The 20,348-nt window shown below is 31.5% G+C and overlaps 7 protein-coding genes across 7 annotated transcripts; 3 read left to right on the top strand and 4 right to left on the bottom strand.

Annotated features, from left to right (window-relative positions):
• Positions 1 to 397: 397 nt before the first annotated feature.
• NDAI0C04910 (uncharacterized protein) lies at positions 398 to 1,723 on the bottom strand (the record flags this gene model as incomplete). Its single annotated transcript, XM_003669345.1, has 1 exon — positions 398 to 1,723. The coding sequence occupies one exon, from the start codon at positions 1,721 to 1,723 to the stop codon at positions 398 to 400; it is 1,326 nt and encodes a 441-aa protein (XP_003669393.1).
• A 483-nt stretch (positions 1,724 to 2,206) lies between these two features.
• Positions 2,207 to 4,330, bottom strand: GTB1 (Gtb1p; the record flags this gene model as incomplete). Its single annotated transcript, XM_003669344.1, has 1 exon — positions 2,207 to 4,330. One exon carries the CDS (start codon positions 4,328 to 4,330, stop codon positions 2,207 to 2,209), a length of 2,124 nt encoding a protein of 707 aa, XP_003669392.1.
• A 1,310-nt stretch (positions 4,331 to 5,640) lies between these two features.
• On the top strand, positions 5,641 to 7,254 carry MFB1 (Mfb1p; the record flags this gene model as incomplete). Its single annotated transcript, XM_003669343.1, has 1 exon — positions 5,641 to 7,254. One exon carries the CDS (start codon positions 5,641 to 5,643, stop codon positions 7,252 to 7,254), a length of 1,614 nt encoding a protein of 537 aa, XP_003669391.1.
• Positions 7,255 to 7,637: 383 nt separating this feature from the next.
• SPR28 (septin SPR28) lies at positions 7,638 to 8,855 on the top strand (the record flags this gene model as incomplete). The annotated part of the gene is made up of 1 exon (XM_003669342.1): positions 7,638 to 8,855. One exon carries the CDS (start codon positions 7,638 to 7,640, stop codon positions 8,853 to 8,855), a length of 1,218 nt encoding a protein of 405 aa, XP_003669390.1.
• Positions 8,856 to 9,318: 463 nt separating this feature from the next.
• RAD9 (chromatin-binding protein RAD9) lies at positions 9,319 to 13,044 on the top strand (the record flags this gene model as incomplete). Its single annotated transcript, XM_003669341.1, has 1 exon — positions 9,319 to 13,044. The coding sequence occupies one exon, from the start codon at positions 9,319 to 9,321 to the stop codon at positions 13,042 to 13,044; it is 3,726 nt and encodes a 1,241-aa protein (XP_003669389.1).
• Positions 13,045 to 13,342: 298 nt separating this feature from the next.
• ADR1 (DNA-binding transcription factor ADR1) lies at positions 13,343 to 17,395 on the bottom strand (the record flags this gene model as incomplete). The annotated part of the gene is made up of 1 exon (XM_003669340.1): positions 13,343 to 17,395. One exon carries the CDS (start codon positions 17,393 to 17,395, stop codon positions 13,343 to 13,345), a length of 4,053 nt encoding a protein of 1,350 aa, XP_003669388.1.
• A 1,524-nt stretch (positions 17,396 to 18,919) lies between these two features.
• On the bottom strand, positions 18,920 to 19,990 carry AHA1 (Aha1p; the record flags this gene model as incomplete). The annotated part of the gene is made up of 1 exon (XM_003669339.1): positions 18,920 to 19,990. The coding sequence occupies one exon, from the start codon at positions 19,988 to 19,990 to the stop codon at positions 18,920 to 18,922; it is 1,071 nt and encodes a 356-aa protein (XP_003669387.1).
• Between the last annotated feature and the right edge of the window lie 358 nt (positions 19,991 to 20,348).

Here is a 20,348-nt window from a genome sequence, read left to right as displayed (position 1 = left end):
TGTAATTCATACCACTGTTAACAAAAAACAAGTATAATCGAGAAATATCATTCCTTAATTATTTATTTCATATATTATCTTAAACCGCAAAAACAAAGAAGAAAGATGGAGTAGCAAAACGAAAAACGCACAAGAGGATACCAAAAAAAACGGTACTTTTCTAAATCGTCGTTATCGCTCCATTTCTTCCTTGCCTTCGAATTATATCAAATTACAATTAGACCATAAATATTACTATAATATACTATATTCAATGTAACGTACATATGACTTTCTAGGGTTATTTAGATTATAGATTTATGTTCTTAATAACATAAAAAATATCATATCTTATCATATTATATCATATCCCCAATATTAGCGTTATATATATCTTCGAATATTTCGAAAATTTAACCTACCGACTTATAAAAGTACTTTCAACAATAGATATACCTTCTTCATTTCTAAATTTGGACCGTTGACAATATTGATATAGATATGGGTTTATATGAACAAATTCTGAGGCAATATTTTTAACTATACTTGGTAATTCATGAAATATATCATATCTATTAACTAGATTCAAATTATCTTCCTCAAATTTATCATTAGCGTCTGCATCATCATGCAAAAAAAGATTGAATTTAATGGCACTGGGATATTCCCATCCAGTCTCCTTATCTAAAATCGTTGATTTGAATTTAACAATATTTGTATTATTTACTTGAGAACCAATAGAAATAATTTCCTCATCTCTTGAGATTGCCCACGTCGTGACGGTTCCATATTTGAAATCCCTAGTCGTTGTATATTCTAATAATAAAATTGAATAAGTTAAACTTTGAAATGTCATAAAGTTCCATTTACTTGCAGCTTTATTTGGTACCATACCTTGTACTGCATCCAAATAACAAACTGGAACCTTCTCAAAATCAAAATCAAAAGATTTATTAGTTGCTTTATCCTTATATGAAATTGTACCCTCACATATACCTCTTGGTACAAAAACATGCCTTAAGTATCTACTTGATTTAACATTCTCACGAGATTGATCATTCCGATGAATTGATTTATCAAGAAAATAACTTGTCCCATCAGGATTCATCTTGAAACCTTGATATAAATCAACTTTCAAATTAATTTGTAGATCACTCGTGTTTTCACCATGAGGTAAATTAACAATAATCAATAATTTCCCTAAAGAACACCCTTTATTCTTATTATTATTCTTCTCTGATCTTGGTCCATTCGGTATGATCTGGAAAGTAATTATATCACTCACAATACTAAATTTATCAAATGTAACCACATTAGGAATCTTAATTGATTCCCAAATGGAGAATTTTACTTGGGATTCGTTTGTTTCAAACATTTTAAAGTTCATTTGAAACCCTTTATAAATTCCTCCCATCACATTAGAATATAAAATTTGAACAAATCCACATACATTATTATTCAAATCTGTAAAATATAACGTTTCTGTTTCAACCCTAGTGTCAATTGAAGGTGGTTTTAATGATTTCAATAAAGATGTCGTCTTATTTTTACCACTAGAATGAGAACGTTTTGATGCGCAAAAGATTTCTAAAGCGGAATAATCATTGATCAATGTATAACTCCTGTTATTATTATTATTATTATTATTATTATTATTACTGTCTTCATTATTTACGACTGGATCGTTTGGATTTACAGTTCTCACAGGAAGAAACTTGGTTTTATCAGTTTTGGAACCAGACATTGTTTTATCTTTCTTCTAGGTATTTATTATGTTAACATTAAGCGAGACAGATAGAGAGAGAATAATAATAATACTAAAATGCCCTAAACTTGTAAATACCGATAGCTGTTGACCTATTAAAAAAGATATACTCTGTTACTTGTTTTGATATTTACTCTAGATATATCTTTTCCAGATGCATCTCTTTATTAGAATGCTCGAAACTCTGACGACTGGAGGTTCGGCGGTTAAATTGCATAAGAAATTTAAACAGGCATTGGAAAAAAAGCACCCGGCAAATATAACGAAATTACTACTTTATTATATATACGTAAGATAAGTTTTCATTTCTACTTTGCAAATCTATAAACAAAATGGTTTTAATATCAGTCTATTTTACAGAGCTTTATAATGAATATACGATACATACGTACATACAATGTTCTAGCTCAGGTATATATCAATATTAATTGCAGCGTAGAAGATTAATGGGAGGCTGCCGGTTTACGGTGAGTATTCAAAATTTGGATAACAACCTATAGGGCCACTAGCATCAAACACATACCTACATTTAGTAGCCTCATATACATTATGCAACTCGAATTCAGTACCACATTTAATAAAAAGAGATGCTGATCTTTTTGGACCATTCCAACATTGCTGACCATTCCCATACTCTAAGACAAGTCCATTGTTAATATCTGGTAAATTTCCAAACAAATAATCTATTTCTAAATCTCCCTTCTTCGTCGTTGTCTCATTCATCAAATGCGATATCAGACTACTTTCTGGATAAACAATCTTAAGATGTTCAATATATTTTTGTAAATTCAGTTTTTTATCTAGTTTAACAGATTGCAATTCACCAATCTTAACAACATTTTTATCATTTTTCATTTCTGATTGGAAAATTGATCCCGGTAATTTTGGATTTATAGTCACTTCATACTTATAATTATCTAATACAGTGTCAATGATTTTGTCGGATCCTATCTTAATCATTAAATCGTTCAATATATCTAATAAAGTTTGATCCATTGCATTCATTTCTTTCTCTTTCTCTTTCTCTTCATGCATAGTACTGCGTATCAACCTTTGCTCTAATTTAGCTAATAATTCTTTTTTCTTTAAGGTGTTCGCTTGTAATTTCATGATTTTCTTTTCATGGGATTTGATTTGTTTCTTCAATGACAATAAATCGGACGTATCGACAATTTGGCCATTATTCGCATCACCATTGTTTAAAAGATGTGAATACTCATTCGCTTCATTATTTTTATCATCATCATCATCATTGTTGGAGTGAAATAAAACAGGAAGGGCTTTCTCAAGGAAGTTAATTAATTTATCGAATTCATCTTCTAAATTTTTTGGCATTTCAATTCTTTTCAATCCTAAGGTAGATTCATATTTAGTCAAATAATTTTTAAAGGAATCCACAGCAATTTTAACACCTTGATCTTGGAAATTAACATTATAATTTTCAGTAATATCAATCATAATTTCTGAAAATTGATTAATTAAATTGAATAAAGTTTCAGTATATTCAGCTTTACCCCTAATTAACCCTTTAACAAACGCAGCTTTATTAACATTATATTTGACATCATTCTCAATTTTCTTAAACTCAATCAAATTTGGTAATTCATCTTCAAAATATTTAAGGAATTGAACTCTTAAATCTTCATCACTTTCGGGGTTCGCATTGATTTTATTCATTTGGATGCTACGTGATAAATCAAAATATTTGTCAACATTATTATTAACGACACGATCATTCATGGAATTAGAATACGATAAAGTTAACTCATCAAGAATTTTCATTATATCGTTAAATGCACTACTAACTTGGATTATTTGAATCATTGTGGAATTCGTCAACTCAATTAATAATTTGGAATTAATCTTTTGTTCAAAATCATATAATATAGGATTGTTTAATTGTAACTTGTTTAAATAGTTTTCCTTCTCTTGTGATAATAAATTGTTATGTCTAATCGAGTCCGCTTCCAATTTGTTCAATTCAGCAATCAACTTTTCTTTTTCTAATAAGCCATTCTCATTTCCATTTTGATTTCCCATATCCTTTGTTTGATCTAAACTTGTAAAATCCATGTCATACTTCTTGAATAATTTAAGTAACTTATCTTTACTATTGCTATAGTTTTCTAATTCAATAGATAGTAATTTGTCAAACTCATCTTTTAAATCGGGACAAATGCTTGTCTTAGATAATGGAATTGATGACGGTAACAATGCTTCATCTGAACAATCACAACAATCACAGACACCATCCATAACTTTGCTTTTAGATATGAATCTGGGGATGAATCCATCATTCTCACAGTAAAATAACGATGATGATGATGATGATTCCAAATTACAAGCAAATGTACCAGGTTCATCAGATCCATCAGGACAATCACATATATTATCATTAATTTGATCCCAATTTATTTCAATCTCGGGATTATTTAGACACTTCCATTTATTAGTCGAGATTACCCTATTATTTTCATATAGTTTTTCTAAATTTGGTGATATGCCAAGTATTTTCGTTCCCTTTACAATAACAACTGATAATATCAAACTTATTGTTAAGAATGACGACGTTGGAGATAACTTCATGATTGTGTAGAGGGAGGCTTTCTGTTATCGGGATTGATAGATCAGATGATGTATGTAGGAATGAGAGTAAGGCAAGGCAGGGATCTGTGATTAAAACAGTTCAGTCCTTCATAATTTGGAAGTAAATCAATTCATTCTTTAAGTTTATTTGAATAAAAGTGTCATTATAACTTCCCAAACTGTTTCACGCCCACTCACACGCGCAATTTGAAGGGGAGGGAATATGTGACACATGTCTTGTATCCAAGTGAAAGGAAATTAAGATAGAGATCAAACTATATGTAAACTACTTTATAGAAAACTAATCTGAAGGCCATAATCATTTTTATTGGTTGGTTAAGTAATACTGAGAAATATGTGATCGGTGTGTAATGCTATCCTTTATATTATCCAGAAATGATTTATCTACGTCTCTGTTTTCTGCTTAGTTTCAAAGAAGTAGGTAGGTAACGCTGGAGACACAAACCTTGGCAAACTGTGATCCTAAACAAGAAAGATACTACCAGTCAAGGAAAGGTTGCTAATAATGCGTTGAAAAGAGCTTGTTGTAAAAAATTACTTATGAGGTTTGCTGGAGTCAACGAACGGTCCCAACAAGTTTTTTAGTATCTCAGTTGTAGGAGAACAACGAAGAGGTGTACGATGAAGTCCCTATTTACTTTTCTATTTCACGAACTCATGTAAATATAGATGAAATATATACAATTAAGTTCAATGTTTCATTTCTCTATCTTCTCTATCTCTATTTTTTCCTCTCTAGAAAACCTTGAGGTATGTGTAATGATAGAAAGGCCTCGCACATTGCTCAACTTTTTTTTTAAGACAAGTACTACTCCTTACAGCTGCGATTTCCCTGAGAAAGTAAATGCTAAATTCCCATGGTTGACGATCTTTCTTCTTCTTCTTCTTTTTGGAGAGCTAACTAACTAGACGATGAATGGATGGATGGATGGATGGGCCCCCCGACTGCCGTTTGACTGTTCTGTCGCTATTGCCCGGGGACCGTCGGGATAGCATCGGGAAAAGACGGGAACGGGGGATATACTATGGGATATTTAGAATAACAAGAGCTTAGCTTATAGATCCCATCACAACATATTAAGATTAGGTTATACGTAAACTTAGGTACTAAGGCTAACAAGGATACAGAGACCTGGATCTTGAAACATTCAAACGGACCGAGTACCATTGAGAAGGGAAAGATCACTTAAGAGTAGTTAGAGAATATATATTCAATTGATATACATCTAATAAAAAGCCATCAAAAGAGCCAATCTCCTGAAAATTATCAGTACTATCTCAAAGAAATTATGAATATAGGCAACACTAAGATGGATACAACTAAACAACGTTCATTGACAGAACTTCCTTTAAATGTTATATTTAAAATACTACTACAATTACAAATGAGTGATCTCCAAAATCTTGCCAAGACTTGTAATTTATTACGAATATTGGCTAACGAAAGTGTAGTCTATAAGAATTACTATCATAATACCAATAGCAGTAAGAACACAAATACGAACACGAGTAATAATTTAGCTAAACTTTGGACTAAGAAGTTAATATTTGACACATTCCATATCTTAGATGATTACAAATCCAATGGTTCTTTGTCTTCTTTGATAAACTGTGAAAATGAGAATGAAATCTCAATAATTAAAACAATGCATTATATTCAAAAACATTTCCAACTAGGTGAAAACAACGAAGACACTAGCCATACGAAACTTCTGGAAGACAATAATGATAATGGGATTCAGGAAGAATCGAATAGTAATAATAATAATAATAATAGCTTTGCCAAAGATACTTTGAAATATTTCAAAATTTTGAACGGTATAAGGAATTTCATCAATCATGAAGAAATATCTACAAAAGAACAAACTAAACCAGATGTGAATCAAAAGCACCCTCAAAATAAAAGTGATTATCTACACTCAGTCTTATTGTATGATGAAACGGAAGAAAATTCACCTACACCAATTATAAATACTTCATCTCATTCAAATCATTCAAGATCCTCTACTACTTCCACTTTATTCTCAGATGATGAAGAATGGAATATAACAAATGAGGAATGTGATGATACTTCTACGATGAAGCAAAACAATAAAGACAATAATGGCAAAAATAATAATAATAGTAACGTTGTCAATACACCGAATGACACTTTAGAGAAAGATTCAAATGAGGTGGTACTAAAATTACAGATCGATAAAACTATAGAAGCAGAACCAATTGTTACCAATAAAAAATACATTGAACAGAACTCAAAGGAAACTAATAATAATAAAACCAAAGAAGATCCAATCAATCACTTAAGAAATTCAAAAAAAGTTAAAGATAAAGCTGCATTATTTGAAAATTTTTTGAATATGGAACAAGAGATGAAACAATTAAAAGACACTACCGAAAAACAAACAAACATAACGCCGAAATCGTACGGTTCTTTAACTCATAATACCCATCTATATCGCCATAATCATGTTAACCACAATAACCATCGAACAGTATCCATAAGAGAAATATCAAGGACATATTTAAATGAAGTACAAAAGGAAGATGAAAAGAAATTATTAATAAATAAAAATAAACCAAGAATTAGGAACACTTCATTTCAAAGAAATTTTACAAAATATAAGAGTCTTTTGGAAAAGGAAAATGGAAATCTAGCATCATCATCTTCATCCTCACATATACCAGCATCGTCACTGTCTAGATCATCATCTATGACTTTTAAAGATAATACTAAAAATATACAGCCAATGTCCAACATCAAAGAATCAGAAGAAGATAATACTGATCGTACGTCCCAACAAAGTCATGATAGAAATGCAAATGGTATTTTCAGGAGTAAATTAGACGCAACCACTGATCATAATATTATTTCAAGTGGAAAAAAAACATATCGCAAGGTTTAACATCTGCTACTGAAATAATGTAATACAACCTATACATAGAAACGTGTATTCATGTAGAATATATCTATAGATACTTATATGTGATACAAAAACAAATGAACACTCAGAACAAATTGAACGTATTAACGGGACATGAGTAAGTTTTAGCCTAGTACTTGAAAATACTGGTTTCGATGCCCCGCGCGACTGTGACGCTTCACTTTTAAAACGCACCTTCTTTCGAAAACTAATGGCGACACAAAACACAAATCTACAAATATGATTTAAGAACTAACATTATTTTATACCCCAAGGGAAGAACGAGAAGAGGTCTAAGGTCCCTCAAAACTGTCTCTAATCAAGAAACTAAAAAGAATATAAACCAACTACGAAAGAGAATAAAAATGGAAAACCAATACTCAATCAACACAGATGAGATACGTCGTAGAAGAAATGCGAAAAAGGCAATTCATTTAAATGTCTTATTATTAGGTGAGACTGGTATTGGGAAATCAACTTTTTTAAATAATTTATGTCTACAACATGTTGATTTGAATGAGACTAACAATACTACTACTACCAAATATGATGCTTCCACTTATAAAGATGATTTTATTTATGAGATTGATAATGAATCTCCTATGAAATTGATTACTAAGACTATACAAATTAAAGAAGATGAACAAAACGATAATGGTGGCGTTCCAATCATTAGTTTGAAAATTAATCTTTTTCAAGGATTTGGTGATAAGATTAATAATTTGTTGGGTTTCGAGGATATTAGAAAGTTCTTGATTTCAAAATTTGATAACTATCTTAAAGAGGAAATTCAAATTAAAAGAAATTTTAATAAATTAGAGAAGATTGATGAAAGGGTTCATGTTTGTATTTATTTTATTAAACCAACTTCTAAAGGGTTGAAAGAATTTGACATTAAAATGATGAAAAATATACACGATATTGTTAATATTATCCCTGTTATTGCTAAATCTGATCTTTTAACAGTTAAAGAATTAGAATTAAACAAAAATTTAATTATGAAAGATATTCAAGAAAATCATATTGAAATATTCGATTTTAAAGATGATAAACTGGATGACATATTATTATTTCTTCAAGGAAAAGAAAATAAGAAGAAAAGTGAATATGCCGAAGATAAAATTAAAGACCTACTACCCTTTAATTTAGTTTGTAGTGAAGAAAGACATGTAGGTCAAGATGATGGGAAACTTTATCATGTTAGAGATCACGGTTGGAGTAAATTAATTATCGAGGATAAAACCACGTCAGATTTTATATTCTTAAAGAGTATTATATTAGGGTCACATCTACAAGAATTTAAAGATATTACCAATGATCTACTGTATGAAAATTACAGGACTAAAAAACTATCAGAAAATGAGATTTTGCACTTGAAAGGGAAAATACAAAGTGATTATAGCCCAAGGTCACGTTCCAGATCACAAACTACTTTGTTCGATGGGACTATCCAAAATGATGAACTTATTTTTGAACTAGAAGAGAAAAATATAATAATTGAAGCATACCAAAGAAAGATTGATAAGTTACAAAACAAGCTTGTCAGCTCCACAAAAAGTACTCTATCACCTACTAGTCCATAGTATTCTTCTTATTGGAATTATCTATACATAAATCAAAAATCAAAGCATATAGTTAATACGTATCTTCGTAACAGTTAATTGAATTAAAATTTATACTTCAGGTCATTTTAAATCGGGTATAACAGTTTTATACATAACATTTCTACTATGCTAAAGTGTTGCCTGGATGCCTTATCAAATGTTTATCATGCTTTGACAACGACCCTGTCGTACGTCCACAAAAGTTCAAAGTAGCGCTAAATGTTTCGTAAAAAAATGGACTACGTGGATGAAGAAATTGAATAAGAACATATCTCATCGGATCTCGATAAACAAACTTCAAATCGACAGAGATATACAAATTTCTGGCCAGAGAAAACAGGAAAATGGTCCATGGGGCTTACTAAAAAGATTATTTATTATATTTCTACTTTTTGATTTCAAAGTAAGAACTCATGCATGGCTTATTATCAGATAAATTCAAATGAATGATACAGTAGAATTTCAGCGAACACCAACTGCAGAGAAAACCTCATCCTTTCACACTACAAATAATGATATCCTCCTTCCTGAAAGGAACTCTGCACCAATATTCTCTCATTCCGATATGAAAGATGATACAACAAGTAATGATATACGAATGTCGCTACCTAGTTCCAGAGATAAAATAGTGGAATCATCTCAAAATAGGTTTCATGATCGTTCACCAGTGCCTAACGATATTGACGAAACAACTACTAGGCTGCGGTACAATAGAAGGACTCCCGATCTCGATAGAATTACGAAATTCTTTAAATCAAACAAATCACCTGGTAGAAACCGTCTATTAGAAGAATTTAAAAATGCAACATTACAAGACACTCCTATAGGGAAGAGAACTTCAAATACAATCGAAAGTAAAAATATAAATAATGATACTACAGGTGCAATAAAAGAGGGAGGAAAATTCCAAAGTACAGAAGTTATTAGTGGCGCCTTAGGAGATGATAACGAGCATTCGTTATTTTTCTCTAATCTTAAAGCTACTAATGAAGACGAAGAATCAAACTATCTGAATGGGTCACCGCGAAAAACGAAGATGATTAGCCGTACGTCAGAAAATAATATGTTACCTCCGAATTTAAATTTCCAACTAGAAGATACCCCACCATCACAACGGAAATCTATAAGTTTACTATCAAGTAATAGAATACCGTCTTTAAAACATTTGGATAATATAGAAAATAATGAATTGTTAAAGGCACAAATTAATTTGCTTCAAAAGGAAAATGAAAATCTAATCTCAATTAATGGTATGGAAAATGAAGCAAAAACATATAATGAAGACATCCAAACCGAAAAGAAAAATATTGTAGAATCGGTTAACAATAGCCCTGTAAACCATGCTGACACTCTAACGATAGCAGAAGATCTGATACATCCTACTTCGGAAAGCAACTCAAAACCAATGATTGTATTTTCAAACCCCGGAGAGGTAGTGGACATCGAAAATGATTGTAGTTTGCAAGTAGTAAAAGAAAAAGAGGAAGAAGGAGAAAATGAAGGTGATGATGAAGAAATACGACACGACTTTTCAACTAGTAAAATCCAGGATGATCCAAATACCAGTGATTATTCACGCATTAATGATACTACAGATGCCAGTTTATCTAATAAATGGGTGTTTCGTCCTGAAGAACAATCTGAATTTAACAGTAATAAATCCACACAAATCATTAGGAATGGACAATCTAAAGCGTTAAATAATTTTGATTCAACCCAAACGGTGCTACCTACTGAAAACATCCAACCATTACACGAAGAAGTGGAAACACAGTTGATTTATTCTCCAACCCTCCAAAATAATCCCATTCGAGATTCAATAATATCGACCCTTCCAATCATTGAGAACACCAATTCCTCCTCAACTCAAGAAATAATCTCTAAACCATCTTCTACTGCTACGAATACGACGTTGCCAGAAACCCAGCCTCCTATGGGGGACAACAACAGGTTGGAACCAACGATCGAAGTTGCTGAAACTAGTTCACCTTCTATGAATGATATTTATACTGCAACATTTGAACAAACAGACCCGGAGATGCAACAGCAACATCAAGTATCACAAGCATCAAATAATGAACAAGAATCTCAAAATCTGCAGACAGAAGCTTCGAGAAGATTTTTTCTTCAAGTATCAAGCAAACCATATTCGTACAAGGACTCTAATGGAAACCTCAATTATACAGATCAAGATATACAAGATAACCTAGCATTAAGTGAAGCAGAGGTAACTCAAGAGCTGCCTGAATTGGAAGAGGAGTCAGTAAGCCAAGCGCAAAACAACGCAGATCAAGATAATGAACCTGTTGAAACGAACGAAGTACTAAAATCACTCCGTAACGATTCTCAAGATATTGTATACAGTAGAAGAAAGATGAAAAGAAAACAATTCGAAACGGTAGAAATTTCGAAAGGTGAGGAACATCGAAGTAGCATGCCATCTCCAAAGAAACGACTGATACGTGGAACAGATTTTATGAGAGAAGAAGAGAAGGAATCTGTTACAAATAAGGACGATACGAAAGATCAAGAGCAAGAAGTTGTAACGCAAGATAATAATACCAAGGATTCAGATGAAAACGAACGTACTTATAATTTTCCAACTGAGTTACGAAATGAAGATACTCAATATCTATCGAGAAATGATATACAATTCGAAAACGCAATTTGGTCTCAATATACATTAAATTATCAATTTTATCCAGGTATTCTTTTGCCAAAAGAGATTTCGAAAGATAGATGTTGGGTATTGTTTTATACTGGTAAAGAAGAAAGTAAACGTGAAGATGTTTACTACTTAGATATTAGGATTGGTGACACTGTGAATTGGAATGGCAATAAGTATGTAGTCACTGGATTGAACTGTGAATCACATGATCCGAATATTATCAGATGTGTCCGTGGTTATGATACTGTTTATATGCGAAAGAAGACAGTATCTGGAGGTTTAGGTAAACGGACATTTATTAAACCTCTTTCTGTCATAACGATTGATTTAGATGAGTGGGCCAAGAGACCCAAAATTATCTTAGAGGATGGAATTAGTACCAAGGGGAAAGCTCATAAAGATTTGGAACATCCTATACGAGGAAGAAAGAGCATTTTCATTAATTCTCCTAGAAAAACTACCAGGAGAGCTACAAACGAAGAATCAGATATCGAAGCCATTATAAAGGAGCCGACAATAACACCAATAAAGAAACCCACAGGAACAAGTCTTGACGTAGAACTACCGCTCATACCAGTTTCTTTAAAATCGAAAAACTCAGGTACCAAAATCTTTGATAAGTGTCTTTTTGTTCTCTCGAACATATATGATAATAAAGCAGAACTTTGTCATCTTATAGAATCTAATGGTGGTAAAGTTATAGAACTTGGCTTTGCTAGTTTATTTGATAACCCCACTGTCGCATCCACAATGCCATTAGGTGAAGATGAAAATATAATCCTAAGAGAAAGTCAAATGCATCTCGAGTGGAATCCAAACAGTCCATTCAAGGATTATAAATTTGCCTGCCTTTTAGCTAAACGCCATTTGAGAAGTCTAAAATACTTAGAGACCTTAGCGCTTGGTTGGCCCATTCTACACTGGAAATTCATCCATAAATGTCTCAAAAATAATAAACTCCTTTTAAACTCGATTTATGAATTTCTTTTACCTGCGGGTGAAAGTTTCCGATTAGGTCTAGATCGTATTATGAAGACTGGTATCATTAAATCGTACAACATACATTCATTTTACAGTAAATTACTTGAGGGTTCAACTTTGCAAAATCAGGTAAGTCATTTAAAGAATAAAATGTCAGGCTATATTGTTTTATTTTATGGTTATTCTCAATTGGATGACTTTCTCAAATTTCTATTCGAATGTTTAGGGATCAATAAGTTCTACGAAAGTGACATGGATGTAATGAGTGAAGATTATTCTAAACCTTTATTAATTATTTTGGAGAAATTATTTGATGTATGTATGCTTGAGAATTATAAGATATTAGTATACATGAGTGATGACACGGGGAAAATAAGTAGTAGTTTACTGGATGAAGCAAGAAAAGACATATCCGAGAAATTCGGTGGAAGTCCCGTTACGTTTCATGTAGAAGGGAAAGAATGGCTTATTCAAACTATTGTTAATGAATCAACAGGTTTCGAGGATGAAGATTATTAGATTTATTTAACGTATATAAGAAATAGGATAGATTACAACGACAGTATATAATTTTATAAAAGGACAATTTTAAAATGTTAATGTGTTTTATTTTATGAATTTTATATATATATATATATATATGTATACGAATTAAAGAATATTATCTGTGTGTGCTTGTATAATACAGGGAAAGAGGTATAATTTAGTTTCATAGAAGAAATAAAGATGTTTTTCACTTTTTTTTTTTTTTATTGTTGGAATGAGCATAATAAAAGAGGTAAAATTGATGATGAACACAAAACTTTTCCTCTATTTCTTAGTTGAATGCTTCTAATTTTAATTTAGATAATGATCGTTCATTAAGTTCGAAACTTAGTAATCTTTCCAATTCTTTAAAATCATTTATAATTTTATCAATGAAATGCCATTGAACGTAGGATTCATTAACGAAAGTGAAGAAACTCTTCGCAATAACAATATATTTAGTAGAAAGATGATATCTTTTTTCAAATGTCTGTTTATTAACACAATGATTCTTATTAATATTATGGAAATGATTGCCCATATCCATGCTATTATCAGCGTGTTTTCTTTGAAGTGAAACCAAATCCACTGATGATTGTGTAGCTGACGATTGACCCATCGTGCGTTTATTATTATTATGGATTTTATTCCTAGTAATATTGTTATCATCATCATTATCAACAGTTGTATTGAAATTGAGGTTGGAATGATCAACACCAAATAAAAATTCATTGGTCGTTTGTTCTGACATGTTCAAATATGATGTATCATTAAATGAATATACTAAGACATTATCAATTAACTTTTCCAATTTCTCGATATTAATTGACGAGAGTCTTGTAGCTGAGTTGGCTTCTGATTTCAATTTATTAATATCGTCAAATTTTTCAAAAAATTGTGGACAAATGTTTAAAAATTCAGGGATGAAAATTTTATTTGCTAATTTGTTCAATTCAGTAAAGATGCACAATAACTTGAAATTTGGTGTTTCTTCAAAATCTAATAAGAATTTAATGATACTTAGGAAATTATAATAATAGCCTTGAATGTTGAAAAGTGAAAATTTAGATGTATTGAAGACAATTTTATCCGTTGATTTATCGAATGATATTAGCTTTGATATATTTTGGATGGAACAATTTAAGGAGATTAAGAAATTAGTCAATAAACTGTAAGAACCTTTAGTCAACAAATTATTATTTCTTGAACTTAAAAATTCATTGAATATCAATGGGATTTGATTTTCCCAAATCTTAGAACTGAATCTTTGATCAATACCATTAAAGAAATAGATAGTCATTAAACAATTTTTAACTACAGTAGCATCTTGTTTCATTATCTTGGAAGGTGATATTTTGAAATAAGGAAGGCGACTGAAATTATTGTCATCGCTATTGGAATCAAAATTAGGAGAATTTGAAACCAAAGGTTGTGCTATATTAATTTCTAGTTTCTTGGTATCAATTTTAGTCAAAAAGATATGGAAATTTGATGAGTTTTTATTAGATGAGTACTCATAAAATAACATTGCTGTGGCTAAAAATTCAGGAATCATATTCAATCCAGTATCATTGAAAACAAAACTGTTATAAAATTGTTGGAAAGTAACAGGATGCTGTTTCCTGTCCTTTATTCTCAAAGTTGGATCTTTCATTGTAAGTAAAAGTGGTGACATATTCCAAATGATTTCATCATCTGGAATACAAATAGATTGAATATCATTTTGTTTAATGAATAATTTGGAATGGAAATTGAAAAAAATTTCTAAGAATTGACAAAACTTATAAATCATTACAGTACATCTTATTTTGGATTCAAACATAACATATTCAAAAGCTGAACTGAATATTAATTCGTCATGATTCTTAGTTAGTGATATTGATATTTCTCTTAGGAAATTTGTTCTTATAATAGAACAAATTGCTGACAATTGTCTTTTCAATAATTCAGTATCAATTTTATGTGAATAATCAGCAGTAAATGCAAACATGATGGATAAAGTTAAAGATTGGATCAACCAAATATGTTGAGTTGGATTCTCTGTATTGTTATTAGGAGCAGCGGTAGATGATGAAGAAGAACTATCGTTATTTTTGTTGATATTATTATGATTATTTTGATTTTCCTTTTTGACTTCTAAATAAACACTAAGGACTCTTCTACTTGCCTCATAAAGTTCTTTAGTCTTAGGATTGCTGCCACCATGTTTAAAAGTGGAACCAAAAGTACACATGAATAATGGTAAACAAACTAAACTTGCGAATTTCAACATTTCATTCCCCTCATTTAATTTTTGTTCAATTATTAAATCATCATCTATTTCGTAAACGTATTTAGTTAATGATAAGAAATCGAAGTTAAAAATATCTTTATGGATGAATGGATAATGAGATAGGAAATGTTTTTCGAAATAAATCAGTAAGTCATTCAATTCATCACAATCAGGTAAGATTACAGTTGTTGGCACCGTACTATGCTGAGAGTTATTAGATTTATTCTTATTGAAATAATTTAGTACAATTGTACACATATTGTATAACTTCGATGTGAAAAGGATTGGTACTGGAGCTGGTAAAGTGGGATTATTATTACTATCATAAAATCCATCAGCATTTGTTGTAGATGACGACGACATTGATGACTTATTATTATTAAGTTGAAGACGTGGATCAATATAGTTTGTTTGAAGTAAAGCTTCAGAACTAGAATAACCATCATTTGTAATGTTGTTATGGATATTAGTGCTAGAGTCACTATTACCAATATTACTATGGTTATTACTAAATAAATCATGGAAATATGGGTTCCCACTTGTGGTTATTTTATCTAATGGGGTTGGAATTTGTTGATTTAAATTTGAAAATCGATTTTCGATGCCGATATCATTGCCAATTAATGAAAAATCTGTTTGGAAGAGATCTACAAAAGTTGGATTTTGTAAATTGAAAGGATCTTCCTCATTTATTTGAGATGGAAATAAATCTCCCAAGGAAGATAATTTATCAAAGTCAAATGGAGAAATGGAAGGTGGAGTGAAAATATTTGAAGTAGAATCGAGATTTGAATTTTCATCTAACTTATTGTTCAGTTTGTTAGCTCTTTGATTGATTTCATCAATTATATCTTTTGTATTATTAGAAAATAAGGATTTCACTTCTATTTTATCATTATTATCTTCTAAAGTCAAAGACGAAGTTGTACGGAGGTTCAAAGGTTGGTATGGTACAACAAGCTGTTGTGTATGCTGTTGTATATCTGGTTGAGCCTCTTCATTTTCTTCATGTATTTTCTCTAATGGACTTGTTCTTTCATCTGATGCTGAAGTAGATGGGATATTATTATTATTATAATCATTGACCCAATTGGTTGAGTCCAATAACGAAAATTCGATTGGAATATTAGCCGTTGTTGAATGATGAATATTATTATTATTAGTTTTATTGTTGGCGTAATTAATACTGTTTAAGAAATCTCCTTGAAAATGATTAGAGATAAATGGATTAACATTTAAATTGGAGTTGTTATCATTATCATTATTATTAATGTTCAAATTGAGATTATCATTTGAGAGAAATGGATCATTAATTCTAAAGTCAATCGGCAATAATTCTGGAGTTGAAAAAGCTATTTTTTCAATAGAATTTCTAATATCGAAATTTTTCAATTCCGCATTTGCATAATTTTTTGCTGATTGTGCACTAAACGATGCCCTTCTCTTTAAGATTTTCCGATTTGACTTTGTTTTCTTATTACTGATGGAAGATTTCCTTCTTGATGTAGAGGCTGAAGCAGTTGATGATAAAGGTGCCTTCAACGCAGCCACTGTATCAACAACGTTCCCATTATGAACTTTTTGAGCATGTCTAATTAAAAGGTCTCTTCTCGTGAATTTTTTACTACAAATCCCACAATTGTAAGGTTTTTCTTTAGTATGTGATCTTTCATGTCTAACTAAATGTTCTTGTCTTGCAAATGCTCTTGTACAAATTTCACAAACGAATAATCTAACCTTCCCACTTGGTGTTTTCCCATTTAATCTCAAGTTTTCAGGTAATTCCTTCATTTTTTTATTAACTCTAGCATTCATGTTATTATTATTAGTAATTACGGTCGATGAAGTAACGATTGATTTACTATCTGCTCTGTTATCATTATTAGACAATATTTCAAGTTCATCGGTGGCAACAGTAGATAATGAAACTGATAACGAATTTTGGGAAAGAGTTGAAGATATAGATTTTTCTTTATTTGTTGCTGAAGATGGTGATTTCTTTGGTGATGATGACATTAAAGTGAGTGATGGTGGTTTATTATTTGTTTTACTCTTTAAACCTTTTGGAAGCATATGCTATTATTGTTACAAAGTAGCCCTTTTTTCTTGTCTATTTGATTAAAAATTATGAATGAATATTAGTACACTTTTCTGTGTATATGTGTGTGTATATGTATGTATGTGACCTTTTAATTTTATTTTCGAAGGTAATTATGATTGGATGACGAATGGCAATATTTAATTTGGTTAGCGGATTTTTAAATGAAGCCTACAGATTCATAAAAGGAAAACTAGATTGAAGTATTTGGCAAAAACAGAACAAAGATGATAGCGAGCTGTGCTTTCGTAGTTACGTATATATTTCTAGTTTCGAGATTTTGTGGGTATAAATGGCTCGATCAAAATAAAGTTGAGGTTTGAAATCTTATCTTTCACTCTAAATAGTATATCACTCTAGTAGTATATGTATACAGTGTAATAACTAGAAATCTTAAAAGGAAATGGATAGTATAATATATAAATTTGCTACTTTCCTTGATTTTGCCACGAAACCAAACTGTGTTTTATTGGTTATAAATGTATTATGTATGTATGAACGGTGTATTTCCGTCCAACAAGGAAACGAGATATACCACATAGACTACATAAAAAAGAGACTTATTTATTGAAACAAGGTAATATCCAGGACCATTAAGATCGTTCAAGATGTCGTGGAGTCCTTTACCATTATCGTTTGAGGGTAATTTGTAGAGAAGGGTGCATCCTTCATAGACACTATTTTGCCACCGATACATCACCAAGCTGTGTCATTCATACACACATGTAACAACAACAAGCAATACTACTTACAGACTAAATTCCCAACATACATATTCTTACTTTTGCTTGGCAAAATGTACCGTACTAGGCTGTATGTATCATTCATTCGTGGTGTCATTCCATTTTTATGATATCATTAAGTATATCTTACTTATTAATTAGTGATCTTATTAATGACCCATGCATGTGCGTTGACCAATTAAAATTTGTGTATAGATTTTAGGTATGGTATGGTATAGACTACGTAGTGTATTTATGATGCTGGAATCTACGTGCATGGTTCTCCGGGAGCCCTTATCCTTTTCACTACTGCTTGGCCATCGGCAATTTCATTCCCCTTTGACCGGCTCTATCCAAATTCCCACATGACTTGGAAAATGTGGGGCTCTAATGGCTGGACGTATACGGTATATCCGAAACATATCATCACTGCCGTAGCACCACACGCATCTACCCCCTTGAATTTCCTCATTCGGCCATGCTGACGCGTCTGGGTTAGCCCGGAGTTTTACCCTTTTATAGTTAGGGCTAGGTTAGAAATGGGGGGTCTAGTTGCCCTAATTTTACTTAGCCCTGGTAGCAAGGCAAAGATCACGTGCGCGTTCAAACTTTAGGGTTTAACCCAATTACGGCACATAATAATAAAGCTTATACTAAGTAAGTATATAAAGGTATAATTAGATGGGTCTATAAGAGCATATTATACGTATTTTGGCATAGATATTGGCATTGTCACCGTCATCATCGCCGTCGCCGTTATTGTTTGAGCTTGTCTTCTTATAAAACAGCTCCGAAACCAAATGTTATCTTGATCGATCTAACATAATATTCTTCAAAATTTGCACGAACTCTGTCTTCTTCACCAATTGGAATACCTGTCCAACTAACTTTCACTTTCGTTTCATGATATTCTTTAGATTCATGGAACTCTAACTCCAATCTTGATGTGTTCCCAGATCTCCAATCATTCAATCTCCAATTGAATACTAATTTTTGATTCAATTTACTTTCAACCAATTCACTGGTAACATTACCACCAAATAATTCAAATTTCTCTCCTATACTTAGATCTTTCGATGATGAGTTTTCTCCAGATGGATATCTAATCATAGATCTGCTCCATGCCATGACACGTTGCTTTTCAAGAAATGTCCTATACAATTCAGATGCAGGAACATTAAATGATGGCTCCAAATGAATAGATGCTGTGTTCCCACTATTACTTGTGATAGTAGTTGTTTCTTTCTTAGTGTTAGAAGTAGATGCGGAATCTTTCACATCATTTGATATTTGAGATGTTTGTGCTTGTGCTTGTTTCTTAGAAGAGGATGAATTAGCAAAACTTTTTTCTTGATTTTGTTTTGTATATGAAGAATTAACTTGATCCTCTGGAAGTAAAATATCAGAGCCATGTGTAACTAATAGATCCTTCCCAAATTGGAAAAACTTATCTCTCAATTGTGGGATCAAATTTTCTCTAATCTTAGGTTTGATTTCATTCAACTTACTTGTCTCCTTATAAATAGAAATATCAAATTGATAATCATCGATAGCACTATCAAATGCAACTTCAGGAACACTAATACTACCTTCAAATGATTCATCATCCACTTGTCCCCTAATCATCATAACAATATTCAAATCAAATAAAGAAATTACTTTCCCCTTTCGTTGATTCACTTCACAATCACCTTCCATGGATGAAATGGAAGTGACTTCACAGTAATGTGCCTTCTCATCTGATCCTGTATTAAGACCAATTAGGTGCTCTTCAAAATATTTACGAGCCCAAGTAATACAATTCTTGTCTGTCCAATGCCAATTGTTTGGATTATTAATAACTGCCATCCTTAAGGTGTCTCTTCTTTGCTTGCTAGATTTGGGGCCTTCTAATACAATACAAAACCTATCTAGTGATTCATCAGAAGAAATGATTTCATTTAGCTATATAACGTTATTCATTTATCTCGATTTAAATATATATAACCGCTTAAGCAATGCTCTTCCTTCTTTTCTAATGAAATTTTCTAGAATATTCTAAGGGAACATCAGGGTAAGATTTGCTTTGTCTGCCAGACAGTGTGAACAATAAACAATGGAAATTTCTTGAGAATAGGCGTTACTTGAAGTAACACAGCTCCCTGGTAAGAAGTGCAACTAGCGTTACCTACATCATATAGTTTTGAAGACAGAACTTTATGCCCTA

The sequence above is a fragment of the Naumovozyma dairenensis genome, chromosome 3, assembly GCF_000227115.2.
Source record: "Naumovozyma dairenensis CBS 421 chromosome 3, complete genome".
NCBI classification, from domain to species: Eukaryota; Fungi; Ascomycota; class Saccharomycetes; order Saccharomycetales; family Saccharomycetaceae; genus Naumovozyma; species Naumovozyma dairenensis.
The sequence above is the reverse complement of the archived record's forward strand: the minus strand, read 5'-3'. Positions and strand labels throughout refer to the sequence as shown.